Source organism: Phaethon aethereus, assembly GCF_964289735.1.
Source record: "Phaethon aethereus genome assembly, chromosome: 7".
Classification (NCBI taxonomy): domain Eukaryota; kingdom Metazoa; phylum Chordata; class Aves; order Phaethontiformes; family Phaethontidae; genus Phaethon; species Phaethon aethereus.
The window spans coordinates 25,985,592-26,008,008 of NC_138583.1; the positions used below are offsets into that span (position 1 = coordinate 25,985,592).

The 22,417-nt window shown below is 41.2% G+C and overlaps 1 protein-coding gene across 1 annotated transcript in view; it reads left to right on the plus strand.

Moving 5' to 3' along the window:
- Positions 1-22,417, plus strand: part of ARMH3 (armadillo like helical domain containing 3) — a gene marked incomplete at both ends in the record, with an annotated part of 123,364 nt that overhangs the window by 11,570 nt on the left and 89,377 nt on the right. Inside the window, 11 exons of the mRNA XM_082002125.1 lie at positions 909-965; positions 1,983-2,026; positions 3,528-3,588; positions 4,020-4,066; positions 4,741-4,816; positions 7,489-7,582; positions 12,449-12,550; positions 16,381-16,439; positions 17,779-17,844; positions 19,009-19,078; positions 20,573-20,633. Coding sequence (XP_081858251.1) covers positions 909-965; positions 1,983-2,026; positions 3,528-3,588; positions 4,020-4,066; positions 4,741-4,816; positions 7,489-7,582; positions 12,449-12,550; positions 16,381-16,439; positions 17,779-17,844; positions 19,009-19,078; positions 20,573-20,633 — 737 coding nt within the window. The remainder of the gene's footprint in view (positions 1-908; positions 966-1,982; positions 2,027-3,527; positions 3,589-4,019; positions 4,067-4,740; positions 4,817-7,488; positions 7,583-12,448; positions 12,551-16,380; positions 16,440-17,778; positions 17,845-19,008; positions 19,079-20,572; positions 20,634-22,417) is intronic.

Consider the following 22,417-nt stretch of genomic DNA (forward strand, 5'->3'; position numbering starts at 1 on the left):
GGCTGGGTTTGGGCTGTTCAAAAAGAAAGCCTGATCCTCCCAAAGCACCAAACAATTGTGAAAGTGGTGTTTTCTGATCAGCCTTATCTTTAACTTGCTGTCAAGCCATGGGTAAATCAGTCGGATAACTGTGTAACTTGTAGGGCTGCATCTGATGCATGCTTTGGGCTTTATTCTTCCCATCCACTTTGGACTTACTACATAGACAGAGCCTTTTCTTCTCTGGCCTGGTTCCCAGTCAACTTTGTTAGTTTTGCACTGACATATATAAACCAGGAAAAAAACAAATGTACATTGCTAATTTAAAATGCTTCCTAAATTATTAGGACTTATCTTTATAGATGGAGCCTGTGTGCTTTGTTCAGCTAAATTCAAGGAATTTATATTCTCCAGAGACGTCTAGCGCGCAGTGGTGTAAACTATTCAAGTGTTGAGCTCTAACCCAGCAGCAGATGAGTCTATAACGTTGTCATGCCTTCCTGGGTCCTCCTTCCTTTAAGGAATCTTTGCAAGGTGTTGCAAAAGGGAGATAGCAGAATGCTAATGTTCAGTCCCAGCTTCACTGCTTGTTCCTGCTGCATAACAGTGTGTGTGTGTCACAGATAACAGGCTTGCAGGACAGCTGCTCCACTTTCAAGACTGACAGATGAGCTAGCAGAGGAGCAGAAACTCCCTCTCAATAAAATCAGTAGACTGCCTGGCTGAGCCAGTAAAGAGAAGGTGTCACAGGCATAGCGGCCTTAGCATGTGCTGTGACTCCGGTTTCTTTGTGTGTATTCTACTTTGTGGGACAGGAGTGATATTCTTCCCAGGTGGTTGGGTAAACTTGGAAAGATAAGAGTGTGTTTTTCCTGAAGGCTGAACTTAAAACCATTTTTCTTTTTTCTTTCTCCCCCCACTCTGAGCAGTCAGTGAATCCCTACATTGTGAAGCTCTCCATCGTAGATGATGAGGCCACACTCAATGTGAGTATTTGACTTGATTCCTCTGTGCGACTGGGGATGCTCTTTCACACGTGGTGTTAGTGTAATGAATGCAATCATGGTGTCTGGTACAAAGAAGGTCTAGGAACACTGCTGCTATAAAGAACACCAGTAGAACGGGTCTCTCCCCTAACTGCACTCTTGCAATAGGTTAGGCAGCCAGCTCATGATTTGGACAGTTTGACCAACAGTCTAGTAGCAAGGAACATGCTAAAGTTGATCTGTTACACGTTTATGAACTATCTATACACTTTTTCCTGTCACTTGTCAAAGAGGCATAAGATAGCTTATACCAAAGAAGATCTCATTTCCAGTGCTGTGTCATCCAATTTTACCAGTCCACAAGCCAATTCTTCTAGTTTAGTGGAAGCTTGTACCTGAGTCAAGAGTGCTGCAATGTATTTTGAGTTGTAGCTACTGCCTAAGTTTTGTATCCAGGCCTGGATAGAAAGTGGCGGGACATTCTGAGCTATGTGAGGTCTGGACTTAGAAGCTGTTCTTTAGGCACGGAGTAAAAACCAAGCTCTATGCTAACTAAAGGGTGAGAATGATTATTCTGAGTTAATTGAATTATCTTGACAGAAAGGATGATCAGTAGCTTGTGGAATGGTGGAGGCTGTTTGCAAGAAGTGAAAAGGTTACTAGTGTTTATGGCCTTGGTTTTGAATTTTTGGATGTCTTTCCTCTGACACCAGCTTCCTTCTGAAGTTCTTGCTGGCTTACTGAGGCTTCTTGAATGAGTAAGCTCTGTCTGGAGGTCCAAGGAGAGTAAATGTTCTCTGAACTTAGTAATTAGATATTCAACTTTAAATTTTGGTAATTTTGATTTTTGGATGATTTTTTTGTTGTACCATAGCATGTCTTAATAGTTCAGACATCTTCAGAGGAAATTTTTCATAGCATGCTAGGTTATCTGGGGTGGGGCAGCACTGTTGCTTGTGTTCAGTGTGTGTTTTGCTGCATTGAGATTTGTAAAGATTTTTAATGCTTTTTTCTCAGGGAATGGGACTTGTAATTGCCCAGGCTTTATCGGAATATAACAGGTAAAACATAATTGTCTCTTATTTTCCAGTGCATGATAGCTGTTGTACATTTCCATGAACTTTTTTTTTTGTGTTAAAGCACTTATCACCTAACAGCCCTGATGCACCTGGAGAGGCAGGGAATAGTCTTATGCTTTTAGGTACTTCAGCTCAGTTGTTGCTGTCATTGCAACTGTAAATGCATCTGTACCAGCTGTGCTGATGTGCTTCAGGAGAACTCTTGCTGTAGGGGAAGGTATCTATTGTATGTTTTTTACTATCATGATTTTACCTCTGTATGAACCCTGTGTAAAATCTTAGTCCTAAGTGAAAAGATAAATGATTTGCTGAGTACTTCTCTGTTAGAAAATGAATTTAACTGAAACATGATCTAAAACAAACAAATGTATCCAGGATTATCCACTTGCCAGATCAGAGATGATTAGAGGATGTATGCTTTCGGAAAATGGTGGAAAGCATTAACTGCTTCTGAAGAAAGAGCCAGAAAGCCAGCAGTAGGGGTGGCATGTTCCCAGGCTCTGTTTCATAAACAGCACAAAATGTATAAATTTTCCTAAGAAGAAAGTGCTTCAGAAAAAGTTGGAAACTTGCAGCAATTTCACCTGAGAGACCCAAGACTTTTTTGTGCAGTAGGATTCTGAAGGTATCCAGAAAAATGTTTTCATTCCTTTGAAAGTCTACTATTACAGATACACAGATGACCTTGCAAGATCAGCGAATCATGGAAATGTGTTTAACAGAGTAAATTATTCAAGTAAAGCAGAAAAAACTTCACCCACCCAACTTCCTTCATTCTGACAGAAGCTGTCTCGGACTATGGCCTGTTTTGCTTAAATCTTTTTCCCCCTCCCCCAAAACATATAGAATTGTTTTCTTTGCATTGTGTGTGATGAGATTCCTGTATGAAAGACACAATAAATGGCCACATAAGCTTTTGAATGCCAGATGAAGCAACTTAGCTTAAGTCTGAGGTACCCAACCTATTTGCTGACTTCACTTACTCCAGTTCCGGAGTCTTCACTTACTCTAGGAACGTGGGATCAGGCCATGAACAATAACAGTCCCCATGGTTTCTGCTGGCCAAAGGGTGATCAACTCTGGTTTAGTCTGTAGCCGATGATGATTGAAATGAAACCGTTCTGTGGTTACTGACTCTGTATGTTCATGGTTCGTTACTGTTTTGCCAGTGCAGGACAAAAGTTCCTAAGTCACTTGGTCTCTTTCCTTCAGCATTAGCCCAGACTGGATGTATCCTCTATAACAGCACAGCCATTGTTCAGCCTCACGTCTGTCAGCAACCCCACTTCAACTCTACACAATTTACATATATTTTAATACCCTTTGCATCTCCTTTTGTGAGTCCTTGAAAAAGGCTTGTGAATGCTGATGTTTTCTCCATCCTGTATCCTTATCAGATAAGACTGTCTCATAGGGATTTAGATAAAATATCTCTAGCTCCATTTCTAACCCTGAAGCTTCACCCTTATTCCTTTTTGTTCAGGCAATACAAAGATAAGGAAGAGGAGCACCAGAGTGGTTTCTTCTCAGCCCTAACTAATATGGTAAGCAAGGAAGCAGTGTTTTTCTATTCTTAAAATAGGTACCTTCATGGAAGTTCAGCAGGAGGGTGTTTCCAAAAACTGTGAGTTTGGAATGTGGGTTCTGGAGGAGGAGTTGTATTGATCCGATCCAAACCAAATACAACTGAAGTGGCTGTATTCTGAGAAGCATGTTGTTGTCTGGCTTGGAAGGCTCTTTCAGAGGATGAGATCTCTGTTCTGGTGTTGATAATTGAAATTGTTTTTCTTCATCTTCTTCATTCTAGTTGACTTTATTTTAAAAATCACAGTTACTTGCTGGACACTTTTAAACACCTACTTACTTTTAAAAACAAGTTGCTGCTCTGCTGATGTAGCCTAAAACAGAGAAGCTGAATACTTTTGTGGCAAAGTCTAGACAAACTCCTCCTATGCAATGCTCTTTCTTTCCATAGGTGGGCAGCATGTTCATAGCAGATGCTGATGAGAAGATCTCGGTCCAGTAAGTGCACAGCTGTTAGTTACACGATGAATGGCAACTCACTACACTGGTCAACGGGATCCGCTCCATCGTGGAGCTGTTCTAATGTAGCAAAGCAAACTAGAGAGACAAATTCTCTTGTAACTAAAATGATACCACACCCCTGGAAACAATGGGTTCTCACTGAAGTGAGAAGGGTGCAGCAGGACAAGCCACAGCTGAATTGCTTGTAATGAAGTGTATAAAAAAAGTCCCTGTGGTTTTTGAGGCAATTCTAACATATGATAGGCATGTTGGAGTGGCATATGGGAAGTGATGGTTTGTGCACTCTTGTCCCCAGCAAATTGTTTTCTAAATCAAGGGGGCAAGTGATAAATATGAGGGTTTGTCTGTAGGAACTTCTGCCCTTAAAAGAAAGGACTTTAAAGGGAAAACACTATTTGAGCAACAAGGGAGTCCTGCAGCAGGAAGGGACCAAAAACTGTAGTTGGGCTCTAAAAATAGCTATTTTTATGGATTACTAAGTACTACTAATAATTGGAAGAACAACTGGATTGCAGAGGCAGAGTTTGATATATTTGAAAAAAAATTTTCTTCTTTTAGATGGGCCATGCTTCTGAAAAACTTTACTCTTGGGATTCTCATCGGGTGTTAGCCCTTAACTAACTGTGCTTTTGTCTGTATCCTTTCCACAGAACAAATGAAGCAATCCTTCTGGCCCTCTATGAAGCTGTTCATTTAAACCGGAATTTCATCACGGTCCTGGCACAAGTGAGTTTCAGTGTGATGTTTGCCCATTTTTTTTGTAGTGGATGTCTTTGAAGTTAGAGAGTCAGAAATGGAATTGGTGAAAAGATAAGTTGTTTTTTGTTGGGTTTTTTTTTTACTCCTGCATACTTGTCATAGGTGTAGATGAGCAAGATCAGAAGCAGGCCAGGCCCTGGGTTTATTACACTTTTAGGAAATACTTCCTGCCTTGACAGAAAATGAGTAAAGTTTTGAGGGCACAGCTCATGTTGGAATGAGCCATTTTTCCCACCGAATGGGAAGGGCTGCGTGGAGTGCCTTCTGTGCCCTATTGATCCTGTCTTTAAGAGGAGGCTGGAGTGAGTGCTCTGGTAGGGGTAAGATTGCTGCAGCTATCAGAGCAATTCATGCTCTTGTTAAGTTAGAATTGAGGGAAAGAGGCTGATCCAGCTCCAAAGCTGGATGAATTGTCCTGTCTGGGTGTGCACAGACTGCATGTTGTGGTCTGTTTGGGTATCCTTTGCTTAGGGACTAATCGACATCTGACAAACTGATGTTTCAAATACTATTTTGTGTTCAAACTTCCTTGGAGACCAACCCCTTTTGCCTGGGAGACTGTTGCGAGAGCACAGCACACTTCCTTGTGCTGTTTATGGTGAAGAAACAGCCATGGCAGCTTTGAGAAGCAATGGGCTGTTCCATAGCCCTGATCACAAACCTCTGTATGCTTTTCTAAACACTGTGTGAGTTTGCAAAGGTGGTTATTGCTGGGAGGCAGATCACGAATCTCATGCGGTGATTGTGCTGTGTGGCTGGCTGGAAGGACAGCCTGATGTGTTTAGGAAAACTTTCAGGTTTAGGCTTTTAATTTTGTTTTGTAAGTACTGCTGTAATCTGTGAGAAAAATGACATCAACAAAACAGTTAACACCTTTTCCCAGTTATTTCAGGTCCTCAGAGTGGAGCCATACATCACAGGCTAGACGCTTGGCATGACAGAGGAGACCTTTTGGGACTCCTGACAGTAGTGTTGATGGAAGAGGTCTGATAGGCAGATCTACTGCCTCTGAAGAAAGCTTCTGTTCCACAGGTGGTTAATTTGCTAAGGTTCCCTCCCTCTTTTTTCCAGGTTATTAATTCCTACCACTTGTGAGAGATTTCTGTTCTTTCAGTTCTATGTAATACCAGCTCAGGCCTTTCTGTGATCCGGATATCCCTGAGGGAAGAGAAGCCTTTGGCAGGGAGTAGGACAGAAAAGAGCAGCTAGAGTAAAAGCCCTTAAATTAATAATAAAAGGATAAACCAGTTATTTGTGAAAGTGATAGCTGAAGCAGCCGCTGATCAGTGAGTTTAATTGAAGTGGAGGCCTGATGTTCTTTTGAGTGGATTGTCTGTAATCCTTAATTTAAGAGAGGCCAAGGTAGGTCGTGCTGTCCTTTGAAAAAAAGCTCATAAAAGCTGATGAATGCTCTTGTCTAAGTTTATGTCCATTGCTAGGGACTGCACGAGTGATGCCTGCTGTGTGGGCACATAGGAAGAGCCCAAGCCAGTTGTGTTAAGGTTTTGGTATGCTTCCCAGCTTGTTGGTCCTCATTTTTTGCTGCTAGGTGGCACTGTTATCTCTCAACTGACGGTTAGTGCTTGGGAGGGAAACGAAAGGTAAACACCGTAGCAAAATCTATGGAAGCAAACTTGTTTTATGTAAGATTTTCAGTGGAACATTGTATTTTAAAGTTTAATTCAGTACCTGTAATGATTTTAAATTGTCTTTGAATTGTAGCATGTATGTCTGTGCTTCCTGTAAAATACATGCGTGTTTAGTTGCTCGTAAAATGAGATGTTTAAAGACAATGTGGAATATACCCACTTGCGAAAAATCCTACAGAACTAAGGTCAAATCAGCAGTTCTGTATCCCTTTCTTTTATTTTGAAATTGTGATGATATATTAAGGTGGATGATACATTTATGTAAAACTTGCCCTATGAAATGGACACTTTGCTTGGCAGCCAGACTTAAAATAGCATGGCAGATTGCCTACCGTCTCACCAGTGTGGATAGATCTGGAAGCTTACAAAGAGTAAAGTCAAAGCAGTAATTAGGCAGGCAACTATTAGCAAAGATGAAATGGGGAGAGTAACCGACTGATGGAAGCTGAGAGGATCGATAATGATAGTGTTATTTATGTTATACACTCTTTTCCTGCAGTGCCTGGGCTTTATAGTAAGACAGGGAAGTAATAAATTGCCATCGTCTTTGAATATGAGCAGGTGGAGGGCAGGAGTGAGGAGAATTTGCTTTTAGAAAGAGAAATAAAAGGAACTTGGAGGAAGACTTCAAACGTGTACCCTTGGGTTGTTTCAGGGGGAATCAGAAGCTGTAAACAGTATAAGCTTCTGCATACTTTTTCCCATTCTACGCTGGGGAAGGGCATGTTATCTGTCTGCGGGGGACAGCCACCACTTTCTGACGGATTTTTGTTTTGTGGAGTAAAAAAATTGATGTACAGTTTAATTGTTAGACGTCTAAGGTCAGGAAGCATAGCTTCACTTTTTGGAGGAGAGGTTGAAGTTTCTTGAGACTTCATTGGTCATGTCTATTGTGTGAGAACATGGAACAGTACAAGTAGAGATCTGTATGACTAGTGCCTAGGGAAGCTATTGACCTTTGTATATCTGGGCATTTGTGTTTTCTGTTAGAGCCATCCTGAAATGGGGCTGATGACAACACCAACGAGCCCAGTTCCAATGACACCTGTCACTCCACTTGGAACCACCCCGCCTTCTTCAGATGGTAAGAAATGTAATGATCTCCTGGGGAAAAACAATTAAAACCTAAAATAACTAGCAAAGCCTTTTCTTAAGATGGCTATTAATGAGGTCTGTCTGGAGCAGATGTAACCTGGTGGTCTCTTGCTGGAGCGACTTGCCTTACTAAATATGAGCGAGGTTCTTTGACTCAAATTTATTTATATTTTGCCTTGTATATTGCTCAATGAAGTTATCCTGATATTCCTTCTGAAAACAGTACTGTCCCAGTATCTGCATGAAGATACACCCAGCTCATTAGTTATTCTGTGTAGGCTTTTACTTACGGATATTTCTAGTGTCAGGTTCTTTGCCTGGGATTATTTGTCATTGGAAGAGATTTACAGAGAATCGCAGTGGATTCCTGCTTGTCATTAATGCATTCATCCTCAGCTTTGAATTAATTTGAATCCAAACTGGGTGTGGAGGTATTCTTCCCCTTGTTGCCTTTTCTCTGATTGACTTTGTAAATGACTGCTTGCCCTGAGATCTTTCTTCTAAAGCAAATGTTACGTGTCCACATAAATACACTTTGAAATCATCTAAAATAAAACCGTTTTTGTTTAAGGTATGGATAGATACAGCCTAGTTTAAGAGAAGAAATTGAATGTTTGTTGTCATGTACTTTAATGGCATCCTCTAGATCTGAAGAAAGTGTTTAATGAAGGAACAGAGTCAGTTTAAATAGAGCACAGTTTGGAAATGTTTCTGTGGAAAAGCAGCCTGGGTTACTCAGTTATATCAGCTATTCAGGTCATTTGATATCCTAGTTAAGGATGATCCTCCTTGTGGATGAATTCTATCTGGTTACCATGGATATCAAAAGCTTCAGTTACAAGCCCTCAATGTCTCGAGTCTCCCTGCGCATATAACATAAAATGTAGAGGGACGGGCATTTTGTGGGCTTCTGTCCAATGTCTTAATTGCAAATCTATCTGCCCACACCTTATACAACTGATGGAATTTATGCTTACCTACATGTACAGCTTGCTTGCACTCTCTTTTTTTAATTTACCAAACAACAAAAGCAAAACAAAAAATTCCATCCTGCTTTCAGCAGAGGCAGTGATCTTGCAAAGCTTGATGCTTCTTGCTGCTTGTAAGGTTACTGAGTTTAAGGAGAGGAGCTGATCTTAATGTGCAGCAATTACATTGGAAAGCATTCTTTATTTCTATTTGCTGCCACCTTGCTGATCCCTACTTTGTGATAATTTTTTTTTTTTGAGGACCACTGCTTGGCTTAGTTTGGTGGTGCTTTAGTATTGCTGTTATTTTAAAGGTATGTCAGAATTTTCCTCATTTTCTAAGGTCTTGCAGCTCAGCTGTAAAATTTGCCTATGGCTTAAAGTTAGCAAGAGGCTTTTTGGCTTTGGAATGGAAAGATTGCTTTCTTTTGTTTCCCTCCATTAAAAAAAAAAAAGTGTAGTTGAGCTACTTTCAAGTTACAGTGAGCTACTTTCAAGTTACAGCAACATGTAGAAATCCATCTATGGGTTTCAGGTGCTTTTTTTTTATGCTGTGTTTAAAAATGGGTTCATATTCTGGCTTGAAATTTCTCTGTCTGTTAGCCTATAGTGTGAATTAAGACCTTCAAAAGTTTCACAATGTGTGTTTAAAAAAATCAAAGTCTGTAGCATGAACAAGGATAAGCAGTGATGTGTTCTTCAGAGTGATATCTTCTTTTTTAAAAAAAAAGGGACTTTTGCTAGAAACTGTTGATCCATAATATGTAAATCAAGTGCGCCTGTCACCATAGTTATCTAAATGTCAGTTTGCTTACTGTTGTTAAATATTCATTCGCTGCGTTCATTGTAACAGCTCCAGAAGGACCCACTGGGGATATAAATACATTTTTCAAACTTTTAGCTAAATCTGTGAGCTATTCATAATATTGGGGGTAAAAAAGCTTCCAGTCTCATTGCATAGACATTGCCAACAGACTGGGCACGTTAGCAACGTGTCAGGAGCCGCAGAGCTTCAGGACTGAATGGTCTAAAACAGCTCATGCTTGGGGATGTGCAGCCTTTAGAAGCTAAAAGCCCCATTATCATTTCTTTGATGTGATTCGAACAGCGAGGTTACATTGATCTTTTTGGCCTGTTGTTTCCAAGGGCTACAATTTTGTATTCAAGATGATTGTATAATCTTGAGCTCCATGAGAACTTCTGCTGTGCTCTGGGCCTCTTGGTGCTCAGTTCAAAGAATCCTGCGTTTTACTGTTGGTTCGTGTCCTTCATCCTTCTGTGCCTGTGCTTGCCCCAGTTCCAGGGGTAAATAAGCCTTACTTGCCTCATTACAGTGCGATGAGATACAAGGCTTGAATTATGAAAGGCATTGTTTGTTAAAGCAGGCTTTCCTCTGAACCAAAACACAGCTGCATACAGGATCAAATCACTTTTCCTGAGAGCCCCAGACCTAGCCAGATGTGAGTAATTCCTCACTTCTTGCGAGGTCCAGTCGCATCATAAATACCTTTTTCTTTCCTCAAGAGTGAGAGAAGCCTTGAGCATTCCTGAGGATAGATGGAAAAGAGATAATACAGTTCTTAAGATGTGTGTCCTAGTGGTCTGCAGATCTGTTTCCAGTGCAAAGGGAGCCCTATCTTAGGCTATCTTTATAGCTTGAGAAGAGAGAATGCCTTCTGCCAATCATAATTTAAGCCACCTATGACTGCCTGCATATGAAAACCTGTGAGTTTGAGCTCCTGGGCAGCCAGAACAGTAGTGTTATTGTCATGTCAGGACAGGCATGTAGAGCTGGAAAAGATCCCCTTGACTCCTTGAATCTAGTACCTTGTGCTTGTAGGCATATCATCATAGAATCCCTTAAATTTATCAAAATTTGTCTTAATTTGTTAAATTTTTTTCCCAATAATTCCTGTTGGGAGGCAGTTTCAGTATCTTGTTCCTTGGTTAGGAATCTTCAACTTTCCAACCTGCCTTTCTTGTCGGTTTATACCCATTTATCATGATGTTAACCTTACTTTGGAACACAGATAGCTCTTTTTCATCTGTCGGTTTACTCACCTGTGTGTTTTGCTGTCTCATGAGAAGGGCACTCTGTTCCTCTGGTCAACCCACTAGCCTTTCTCTAAACTCGTTCAAGTATGAGTTCATCCTCTTTGAACATGAGATCAGCATAATTATGCACAGTGTTCAAGACCAGGTCTCACCAGCACCTTGTGCAGGGCATTACTGTGTTCCTATCTCTGCTGGAAGTACATTCCTGCATATGTTGTAGGACCACACTTTTCAGTGCTTTGTGTTGGCAGCTCATCTTGTGATCTGATAGTGTACCGTGGTATTGCGGTGTTTCATTTGCAGCTCATGAACTCTATGCTTGACTTGAAAATAAATCCCTGAATTTCTGACCTTATGGCTTGCATTGTTGCATTTCATCCTGTATTTATTATCTGGTCCCTGTTTTTATCCCATTCTTTGTGCGCAGTCTGATATTTCTCTGTGTTTGCATATCCCAACTTTCTGCCATTAGCAGACTCATTAGCAAGCAACTGTTTCTTCTGCCCACGTCCCTCCCTCACAAAAAAGAAAACTATTCCATAAACAGACACCTAAGGAATTAGAGTTAGTAACTTCTTCCCAAACTAATAGTTTCTCCAATTGTTTCTCCTTTGCTGGATCTTTGATGTACTTTAAATTTCTGTGTTGGTTCTCACCTATCTGCTTCACTCTTAATTTTTCATGCAGAACTGTATTAAATGCTTTACTGAAGTCCTCCTAGACTAGCTCTATCAGTTTTGTTTTGTTTGGGTTTTTTTTTTTTTTTGGTCTGAGCTAATTTATCTTAAATGGTATCAGACTTATCTGGCACGATCCATAGGTAAATGCATGCTGCATTTTTCCCCACTTATCTTTCCCCCCACTTCAATATTTCTTGTAAAGCCTTTCTGAATGGGAAGGCTGGGAATGGCCCTTGTGGACAGCTCAGGTTCAGTCCTCAGGAAAAATGTGGCTCAGTCACATGATAGAGGGATAGCAGCTCATAAACTCGGTGCTTCAGAGGGAACATGGGGAGTGAGCAGGAGGCATGTTGTGCAATTAGCTGAGTAATTGGGACAGCTTCTTGTAAAGTCTAAGGCAGATGATGTCCAGTGTTAAGGTGTCAAAAGTACAGTGGGTGGTAACAAGGAGTATATCCTAGAGAAATGCCAATGAACTGCTGTTCTGCTGCAGGTATGGAAAGTACATTTCTGCTCCCTGCTGTGTTGCGATTTCCCTAGCACAAGCTATGATTGCTTCTGCTTCTTGATTTTTATAAAGCTGCTCTTTCTACCTCTCTTTTCTACCATTTTGGTCATACCTAATTGTTAACATTACTGTCTTGTGTGTTGCTTCTGCAAGAGAGGCTGTTGTTGGGAGGGAAGAATGGAATCGATGTGGACCTTTTGAAACAGAAATTCCAAAATTGCTGAAACTGAGAAGAGTCTTTGCTGGGCATGTTTCTTTCCAGACTGAGAACAGTGTGAATGTTAGCTGTGTTGGTTGTGAGGATTAGTTGGATATCGGTGAGAATATCTTGAGCTCCCTAGGTTGGGAATGTTGAAGAGTGCTAAAACAGCAGGCTGATCTCCCGGGGGTGGGGCAGGACAGAAAAGGGTGTCACTTTGCCAGGTCTCACAACCGATCCTTAGAGCGGGAGAAATGGTATCAGAGGGAGTGGTACCAGTCTTCAAAACAAAATCTTTTCTGGGAGGTCATGAAGGAGGATGAGGTCAGGTGACCCTGCAAAGAAGCTGATCCTATCCCAGATCTGTGAGTCTGTGATTTGGTTCTCTGTATAGTTCTCTCTTGTATTTGTGGAGGGTAAATGTGTCTTATCTGCTTTGTTCTAGTTATAGGCTCTGCAGAGCTGCCTTTGGATGCTGATGTGCAAACTAGCAACCTGCTGATAACCTTCTTGAAGTACAGCTCAATTGTGATGCAGGACACAAAAGGTAAATGAATACTGTTGTTGCAGCTGTGGATGCAGCAAGCAGTGCTGCTTAAAGTCAGGAGGGCATAAGAACATGTCTGGTGACTCCAGAAATAGAAGTTAACTGGAGTCCCTTTAGAGGACTGAAGATTCCACTTTTTGAGAATGTGAAATGACTTCTTATTGCGAGATAAGAGTTACGAGACTGGGAGAGACCTAATGCCGGCAGGAGAGAAGTCAAATATGGAAAGAATCTAATAATAATAGTACCTAATAACCAAGCCTGTCCCTATGCAGGAGGTGTGAGCATATCTGATTCTCAGCTGCCTGTCAGAGCAGGGAAGTCATGTGCCAGAGAATTGTATTTTTAACAACATTTAGAAGCTGGCACAGGAGGCAAAGCTCAGCATTAGGAGGAACTATTTCCTTTGTCCTTTGGTACTTGGTGGTTAAATAGGCAGGCCTTTTTATTATAAAGAGGACAGCAGTAACTTGCACCGTACTGGCAGTAATTTGTTTGAGAAATATATTTCCATATTGTGCTTTTTGTTTCTCCTGATAGTTTTGTGGGGGTTAATTTCAGCTTGCAGAGTTGAAGTATTGCTTCATCTCCTGCTCAAGGTACCCAAGGGTGCTGTTTTGTCCAGGGTTTGTAGGGGCAGGACCACAGTGTGAACATAAGAAGTGATCTTTGTACCGTGTTTCAGCCTATTACCGACTTCTGCTGTTAAATTAGATGTAACAACTGCACAAAAACAGGAAGATAGCTGCAGAGCTGTGATACGTAGATTGCTGAACTTCATGAATGCTTGGCACTGAGTAAGAGAGCAGGCAGGAGAATTTCCTTGTACCTAGTAGCTTGCAGTGAAATTGTACCTGGTTGCCTTGTTCTTGTTCAGTATGCAAGCTCATTGAAGAAAAAGTGAATAACTGAAATTAGGATGAAAAGGGACTTCATGAAACTATCTAGCGCACCCCTCAAAACCAAGGCAGAATTAGGTTTACCTGTAACTTTTCTCAGGGATGTTGCTAACAGGTTGGATGAAGACACTCTGATAGTAGAACATTATTTTTAGCCTATCCATTCCAGTGTTTAACTGCCCTTATGGTGAGAAGGCTTCATGTGCTTCCTATATTCTGTGCTGTGATTTAAATTAATTGCTAGTTATCTTCTCCAAGATAGATATTGGGAGTGGATTATTTCTTTCTTCTTTGTGTCAGCCCTTATGTGTTTGAAGTCTGCTTTCATGTTGCCTCTTGCTTTTGTCTTTAAGCTAAACCACATCAGTCTTTGTTCAGTCATTTCTTAGAGATTGCACACATGAGGAGGGCTTACCAGCTCTCTAATCATTCTCACTTGCTTTTCTCAGGGTCTCTCTCGCTGATCCAAGTCTCTGATGGAACAATTTTATGTTTTTCAATTTAACTTCTGCACTTATTAGTCACTGTAATATGGGAAGTCTGCATAAGGCCTCAGGAACTGCCAAACTGGATTAGTTTCAGATGGAGTGACATCTGATAGAGGGGATTCCTTACTAAACAAGCCAGCGAGAGATGAGTTTATTCTGGTATGAGACAGGAGTTGATGTTGTTTTCTTTACTTTGGTTCTAGCTTGTATAACGTTTGAAATTTGTGTGGCTGACAGACTTAATCTCCTTGCCACCATGGTAGTATGCGGCCGTGAGCTCCACTGACGATTTAAAAAAACTGTGCCTTCCAAACCAGTGCTTATTAATTCTAGCGGGTATATTCCTTTCCTTATATTTTGATGGTAGATGAGGCCCTGCCTAACTTTCTTCTTCTTGTGTAAGACCAAGCATGTGACATTAATGTAGCAACAAGGGAAGAAGAATGAATATGTCTAGTTTACTCCATGTGTCTTGAGACAGGTTGGAACACATAGAGGGGAGACTGATTTGTTCTACATCCAGGACTAGACAGTTGTTTTGGTCATGTCTCAGAGAGCATAATTTAATAGATTGTATTTGCTAGATCCTCCTCGTGTTTTCTCTCGTGTCAGTCAGAGGCAGCTGCCTTGGGAGAAACAAAAACTCTGCATCATTTTTCCCCATCTGTAAAACAGCATTCATCCTGATATACCTCCCTGTAGGAAGTGGTCTGCTTTGTTCCTTTAATGAAGGATGTTGTGAAAGTATGAAGTGTCTGTGTGAGTAACTGCCTGTGTAGCTGCCCTATAACTGCTGAAAATGGCATGATGTTCACAACACATTGGCAGAAGGCAGAGTACTTGGTGTGAAACAGGAGCCTTTACAGCATGATTGCCAGAGAGAGAAGTGGTGGCAGCACCTGCAAAAATATACAGGGAGGCCTTACAATAGGAAAATAACAAGGCTCTGGTGTACCAGAGTTCTTTGAGGCCATTTCTCCTGCTTTGCTGGAGCAGAAAACTTTTCACTTGAACATTTTAGCTGAGGTAAGGAGACACAGGAGAGACTTTTAACTCTTCCATTCCAAAGTTCCTCTTCACCTTACTTAGTGCAGCAAGATTAAATCAGCACACTTCAGGGCACATCTTTTTGGTAAATATCTGTCCCTCAGTAGCATAGAAAAGAAAATAAAAGAGGCATCAAACTGGACAGAAGAACAAGCTAAGCCCATCCTATCTGTTTTTATAGATTACCATATACACACTAACTAGCAAAGTGTAAAAGCGACCCGCAAAGGTGCAAGGAGTTTGGCTGATGTTGTCTTCTGATTTATGTGAAAGCGGTCTGACTGTTCAGATTTCCCTCTGCTCCAAGTTTGACTCTAAGGCAGATGTCTTAGTAGTCTTAAGCTTTAGAGAAGCTGTTGGAGATCTCAGGAATGTGCAGTTTTTTAAGCTTCCTCGGAATTTAGTTATTAAGTATATTGTTGTGGTGGTTTTTTTTGTTTCTTTGTTTTTGTGGTTTTGGGAGTGTGTGATGTGAGTAGTTTGTTTTTTTAGAGCAAAGACTTTTAAATTAGCTTGGTTGGACAGTGCCTTGAACAATGTGATCTTAACTGGCCCTGCTTTGAGCAAGTATTGGACCAGAGGTTTCTTCCATCCTAAGTTACTCTATGGCTGTATGTACTTTGATTTTTTTTTTTTGGGGGGGGGGGGGTATTTCAAGGTTAAAATTGAGAGAGAAGAGTTTTAAATAATCCAAATAGAAATGGCATTCTTCTGCCTTTAGTCCCTCTGTTTGTGAGTCTTTCAGTCCTCCAATTGCCATTGAGGGCAAAAGCTGCTTGAAATTTTAAGATGAATAACAAGTTGCGGAACATGATCAGGATGGAACTCCTTTGGCTTAAAATGCTAAGTCTTTGCAGACTTCCTTCTTTCATGGTTTTGCACAGAGCAAAGTAGGTCACGGCCCTCAGTATAGGGGCTAAAATTCAGAACTTTGAGCACAATGTCAGGAGTCATTCTGCTACAGCGTGCTATGCCTCTACCAAAGCTTTGCTGCTTGTTTCATAACCTACAGCAAAGGTAATCTTTTCTTGTCAAAGAGAGAAAAGCGCGTCTCTGCTGTGACAGGAAGACAAGGACTAACCCCAGTATTTAAAATAACTGTGGAAGTAAAACTGAACGAGACAGAAGCCCCACTGATAGTCACAGTGCTGTTGGAGGTTCAAATCGGACACTTTTCTGTTGATGCAAACTGGTGACAAATTGGTGGGATTTAGTGGTCAGGCTGGAGGGTGAGTGCTTAGTGTGAGTAGTTAGACTGTTAGCCATCACGGAAGAAGTAGGAGTATGAATAATCTCCAACGCTGGGATTTTCTCTTGCTGCAACTTCTGTCTTGCTTTTCAGCATTGCTAGGCTTGTGTGGCTCATGGAGGACTTTTTTTTTTTTTTTCTTTGCAGATGAGCACCGGCTACACAGTGGCAAGCTGTGTCTGATTATCCTGACATGCATAGCAGAGGTGGGTTTCTGGTGTGAAACTGTTTGGCAGGTGGTGTGTTACAGGGCTCTGCCTGCATGCACATCCCCTGCCTCCTGTTGAGCAGGAGCTGAAGATCTGCAGTGGTACTGAGTAGTGAGGACCTCAGGCACTTATCATTTTGCTAATAAACCTGATGCAGTACTGTTAAAATTGACTTGAAATTTGAAAATTAGATCATCTTATTTGGATTAGCCAATTCCTAGTGATGAAGAGGGAAAAGACTGAAACTAAGCCTTTTCTCTCTTAGCTCTTGAGTGACCTTGTGGTGTGGCTTTTAAATGCTAATGGCTTTCAGCTCTGTGCTGTTCATGGTAAACATGGGCAATGCCATATCCCCTCTGCCTAAGAAGGTTAGAGTCTGAAAGCAAGCCCTATGGTCCCTACAAGCAGGACAAGTAGCAAATCTGGAAGTAGGGTGAGAAATTATCACAGAGCTATGTTAGCAGTCCTAACTGAATGTGGTCCTGTCTCAAGGGAAGTAGGTACTAATGGCTTGACTGATGTCCTGAATGGTGATTGAGTTTGCGTGGCATCTGCATTTTGCTTGCTTGCAAGTAAAGACTTTTCATTCTTAACAAAGAATAAAAAGCAGCTATTTTGGTAGCCAGTGTAAGGATTCTAAAGTAATGTTTCTTCAGGGTGCAGCTTGAAAGCTTATCATCTGCATTTCAAATTTTGTAATTAAATGTTTTTGGCACTTGAGTTCTTCAGGTGGATGCATAGATAATACAAGATAAGAAATTCTGTTTCTACGTAGCAAGGGCATGTTTTGGTTCTGGTATTAAAGGGAGGGCATATTTATTACCCAACCTGGCTGTGCATTATTTCATTTAGAGCTGGTCTTGGAATGAGCTTTACCTGAGGGCCAGGACAGCTGATAAACCTACCCACTAGTACTGCAGTAACTTCTGGCATGATGGGTCCATCAAAACGCCAGTATAAACCTTTGTCCCCACAGTCACAGGAACTTGCATGTTGGAAGGCCACCTCACGTGTTATACAGCACTCGTTAAACTCTTGACATTGTGGTGTTTGCAGTCCAGAGTTTGGATGAGCAAAGGAGGAGAATGGAAAATAAATGGCTAACAAAACAAGCAGTAGTGCGGACTTTAACTAAAGTGGAATTGGGATCAAGAGTGGTTTACTTTTGTGTGACTGGAGACATGGGTGGGGATGAGCGGGTGACAAGTGGCTTTCTAACCTTACAGCTACATCTTGGAAGTTTTACACTGAAACACCTGTCATTTGAGAGGCAAGTGGAAGATGTTGGGCACTTGGCTATTCATTATCTCCTCCTTTTTCTTGCTCTTTTCAATAGGATCAGTATGCTAATGCTTTTCTCCATGATGACAATATGAATTTTCGAGTAAACTTACACAAGATGGTGAGTCTTTTTCTCCAGATGGTCTGTTTTCTCGTCAGGATGGAGGATTTGAGTCCCTGTATGTTGAAAACTGTGTCACAGACATCTAACCCAGATTGCTAAGGCCTGAGGAAATACTGTGAGAAATGCGGTAGTTGGGGAATGATTTTGAAATTGCTCTGAGTATGTCTCACTCCTTCAAAGAACAAAGAGCTGGTTGCCCTGTTGGTGAATTCAGAGGCCTGTGTAGCTGGGGAGGAGCTGTGTATTATGAGGTCTGAGGAAATCAGTGGCAGAGAGAATGTTCTTCCTTGATCTTCAGCAAGCATTAGCCCTCATGTGATATATTAATAGCCAGCTAGAGTTACACCGAGTGCATTAATTTGGCTTATGCTTCATCCTGGGTGGGGTGGTTCACCTCCAAGGAGGGAAGTATTTTTTCCAGAGCTTTTTCCTATAACTAGCTGTGGAGGAAGTGTCCTTAGCTGGCTCATGAAGCTCTTTAGTTACTTGTAACTTGAATGGTTATCCTAACTTGATGCATTCTGTCTTTGTGGTGCTGGCAAGTTCCACCTCATCTGACAATGAAGCAGCACTTGAAAGTGTCACTACGCCAGGACAGAAACAAGCATCTTAATTTATAGTGAGCATATGGCAAGGATGCTAGTCATTCCCACTTAACAACAAACTTTCCATTCAGTTAGCCTTTCTGGTCTGTTACAATAAAGACCAAAGTCATTTAATACTGCACACGCTTTTAAGAACGCAGATCAGACTTCTGGGTCAGGAGTGCATCAGTATGTTAACAAAGGGGCAGGAGTTGCGCTGTGTGTGTGTGGGTTGTTTATGTGGGGGTGGTGGTGTTTTTTTGTTTGCTTTGGTTTTTTTGGGGGTGTTTCTTGTTCCTTCTTTTTTTTTTCCTTCCCCCCCCTGCCATGGTAGAACAGTGCCCTCCAGTTACACAGGTAGATAGAGAAACAAAAACCCAGTGGTCAGCATGCAGAAAAGCAGGCACAATTTTACTCCAGCCATGGCCTTTAGGATTAATATAGGTGAGAGACCAGTTGGAGAAAAAGATAAAGGAAAGTACTGTGCTGATAGTACTATTTGCATGAAAAATACAGCAATACACAGGATGTCACTTCAGGCTTCTGATGACTTGTTTTTATCTGTTTGCGTTTGAAGCCAATGAGACATAGGAAGAAAGCAGCAGACAAGAACCTGCCCTGTCGCCCGCTGGTGTGTGCGGTGCTCGGTGAGTATTGTCAGAGTATGTGTGTGCTTGTAGTTCCCGAGGCGTCTTTTGTTCTGTAATAGAAATACAAGATTTGTGGATTAAGGGGAGGGGTGGATGGGCTTAAAAGGAGAGCAGTTACCCACTAAAGATACTTCCAGCAATGGACTGCCCATCTTTACACACGGCTGCCTCACAGAGAAATTAAATCCAAGATTGCTGCTCTGTAGAAAGAAATCCTATATACATTGATAGTAAGTTTTGCAGAAGCCTGTTGGCCTGTTTTACCTGAATTAATAACAATAGGGAGAGCAGTTGATTAATAAATTCAGTGTTTTAGGTGAGTGTGGTAAGTCACAAGTGCTTTGTAGATGATGTGATGAGGGCAAACCTATGGAAAGGACAGGTTTGTGAACACGTTTGCTGGGCATTTAGCCTTTTCTGAGCAAAATAACAACAGTAATGTCAATAGCTAGGCTTGGTTTTGCCTGTGGATGTGGAGGTACACTTGAAAGCTTTTCATGCACCACATAATTAAATTGTAACACTCATTGCTGTGGAGACCTAAAGCATAAATGGGTGCAGAAATGCATGGAGCCTGGATCCCTGGATGACTCTTAAGCCTGATGATATAGAAGCAGCCTCAGACTCCAGCATTTCCAAACAGGTGATTGTTGAAGCCAAGACACAACAGCTGCGTGAAGAATCTTTCTAGACTTAACAGATTTCATGCACTCTTTCCCTAGACTGTTTTTAGTCACTATTGGGTCATATTGCTGGGCCCTACGAGGTTACGTCTCACAGTTGTTACCTCTGGCATGGGTTGAGCATTTTATGCTGAAGTTGTGTTGGGCAGAGCACACACACATTCAGTTAGCATTTATTAGCTGAACCATAGCAACTTACCTCTTCCAATTGTATTTCTATACTCTTTGCCTCGTATCCTCACACTGGGAGCCCTTAAGTGTTAGAGACATTCTCCCCCCACCCCCCGAATGAGTCTTAAGCAGAAGCTTAGCCTATGTTGAGATCAAACTAGGTTTAATTGCTTCAGAATTTATTTTGGGGAAAAACAGGTGTTCTCTACAATGTCTTCTCTTTAAGTAAACATCTGGGTTGTGCATTGTTTCTGGTAAGAATGATTTTCTAAAATGTGCTTCTCAATAGAATCTTCCATTAGTGACAAGGCTTGAAATATGAGAGCAACTCTAAGCTTCAGAATTCATGATGTATTCTTTATTTGACTAATAGTGGGGGAAAGCATATGGGGAAGCAGTGCCTCAAAGCAAATTACAGCACATGCCCTCAGTTTCCAGTAGTGTGTTTTTTAATTCCAGAGGATGTCTAATGCTCTTTAAAACAAGCAAATGAAAAAAAGTGAAATTTCTGTCATCTAAGCAGGACTGTTGTCTGGTAGAGGTAGGTAGGTGGGGTAGTTTGACTTCCTCACTGTTGTCTACTAGAAGTTTACCGTAGCTAGCTCAACACTTACTTTATCATTTTCTTTTCTGTCAGATTTGATGGTGGAATTCATTGTAACACACATGATGAAAGAATTTCCTATGGATCTCTATGTGTAAGTGTCTGTGGGGTGACTCCTTGTGACTTCATTTGAAGTTTGAGTTTGGGTGGAATTCTAGTCATAGAGCAATCTTCTGGCTGAAATAACACTTTGTGGCTGGTAGGGAGCAGAATGGCTTTTCATGAACTCTTCCAGCAACTTTTTCTACTTCTAAAATGCTCTGTGTGCCAGAAAATTGAAAGTGAATTTAATTTCCACCTTTCAGACTGATTTCCTAATCTACTTGATCAAACACAAAGCGCTTTTCAGTCTGAAAGAAGCTTCATAATACAGAGCCATTGCCAGAATCCCCACTTCCCAGAAGATGAATCTTGGTCTAGAAACTGAAAAGACAGTTTTGAAAAGCAGGCATGACTGACATGAGACCTGGAAGGCAGTGTGGAGTGGGAGAGAGGTTTAATCCTGAAATAGCCTGCTAGGCAGCAAGGGGTGAAACTTAGTGATAGGGAAAAGGAGAGGAGAGGACAGGGCTACGCATGAGCACTCCATGTGTCCCACAAGGCCCTTAGAATGCTTTGTTCTGCTTTAGCCTGGAGGGCAGAAATAGAATTTAGGCAGATCATTGGCTTTGCTTTGACTGTTTGTGCAGTACTGAATTTCCCTAAGGCTTGAACAGCACTATATTCTGCAGAAGAGATAAAGATACATGGGCTGTTTTCCCTTAAGGTAACTTTTCAGTATGTTCTGATTTTGCGCAAATAACCCTGCAACTACAATGCCTTTGCAAGCGTTGTACAGGTCGATTATGAGTTTGAGAATTTTTTTTTTTAATGACAATTACAGCATTACTTGTAGACGGGTGTAGTGTATTGGAATTTCACAAGAAAGGTGTGAAATGCTTGTGCTCAAAAGTAAGGTCACATCTAGAAACCCTGTGAAAGTAAAAATAATGAGCTGTAGCAACCACCAGTGGACATGTGTATCCATTCATTTTGGCATGTTTGTGCTCCTTTCACAACACTTCTGTCTGAAACCATCCCATAGCAGATGCAGTTATAGCAGACAAAGTGGGTGTTCTGAATGCACAAGTAGTGTCATACTTCTCTGCAATACACTTAAAAGGTGACAATATGAAGCTGCTCAAGGGAGGGCATATTAATATTTAAAAGAGAAATCCAGGCTGCTTTGCCCAAGGATGTTTTTTGTCCATTATGTGTATTATGAATCTTCAGCCCAAACTTAAAAAACAAAGACATCCCACCAGGATGGATAACTTCATAACTAAAGCAGTGTGGTTTGGGAGTCTGTAGGGCAGTAACTGGTGCTCTGGCTCTTTGGGCAGGGGTACTAGGACTGTTATGCCCCTCCTCATCCCTCTTCTTCCATGCCTTTATTTCACCCAGAAAGCTGTATGCTACTGTGTACAACCACAAGGTTTCAATGCTGATATGCCTGCAAAGTATTTTGCATTAACAAAAATTATATTTGCATTGTAATTATAAAGAAATATTTTAGCCATTGCCAGATTCTCTCTGGTCGGTGCCTTAAATAGGTTTTTTTGTAGAGGCCAGTTTTAGTTTTACAGCCAAGTAAATACAGAGGTGGAAAAGTACTGGGCATTGTCTGGTACCAGTAACATCAGAAATAGGAGGTCTCTCCCCAGAGTGATTGGTGTTCCTGATCTGAAGACAGCTGTCTGTATCCTAAGTGGTTTGCTTCTTTTTCTTGGTTGAATTTATGAGAATCCAATTTGAAATACAGCACTTAATGTGATGCTCAGCTATTATATTATAAATGATTTTACCTTTATTTGTCTAAAGTTAGTTTCAGTCCTTACC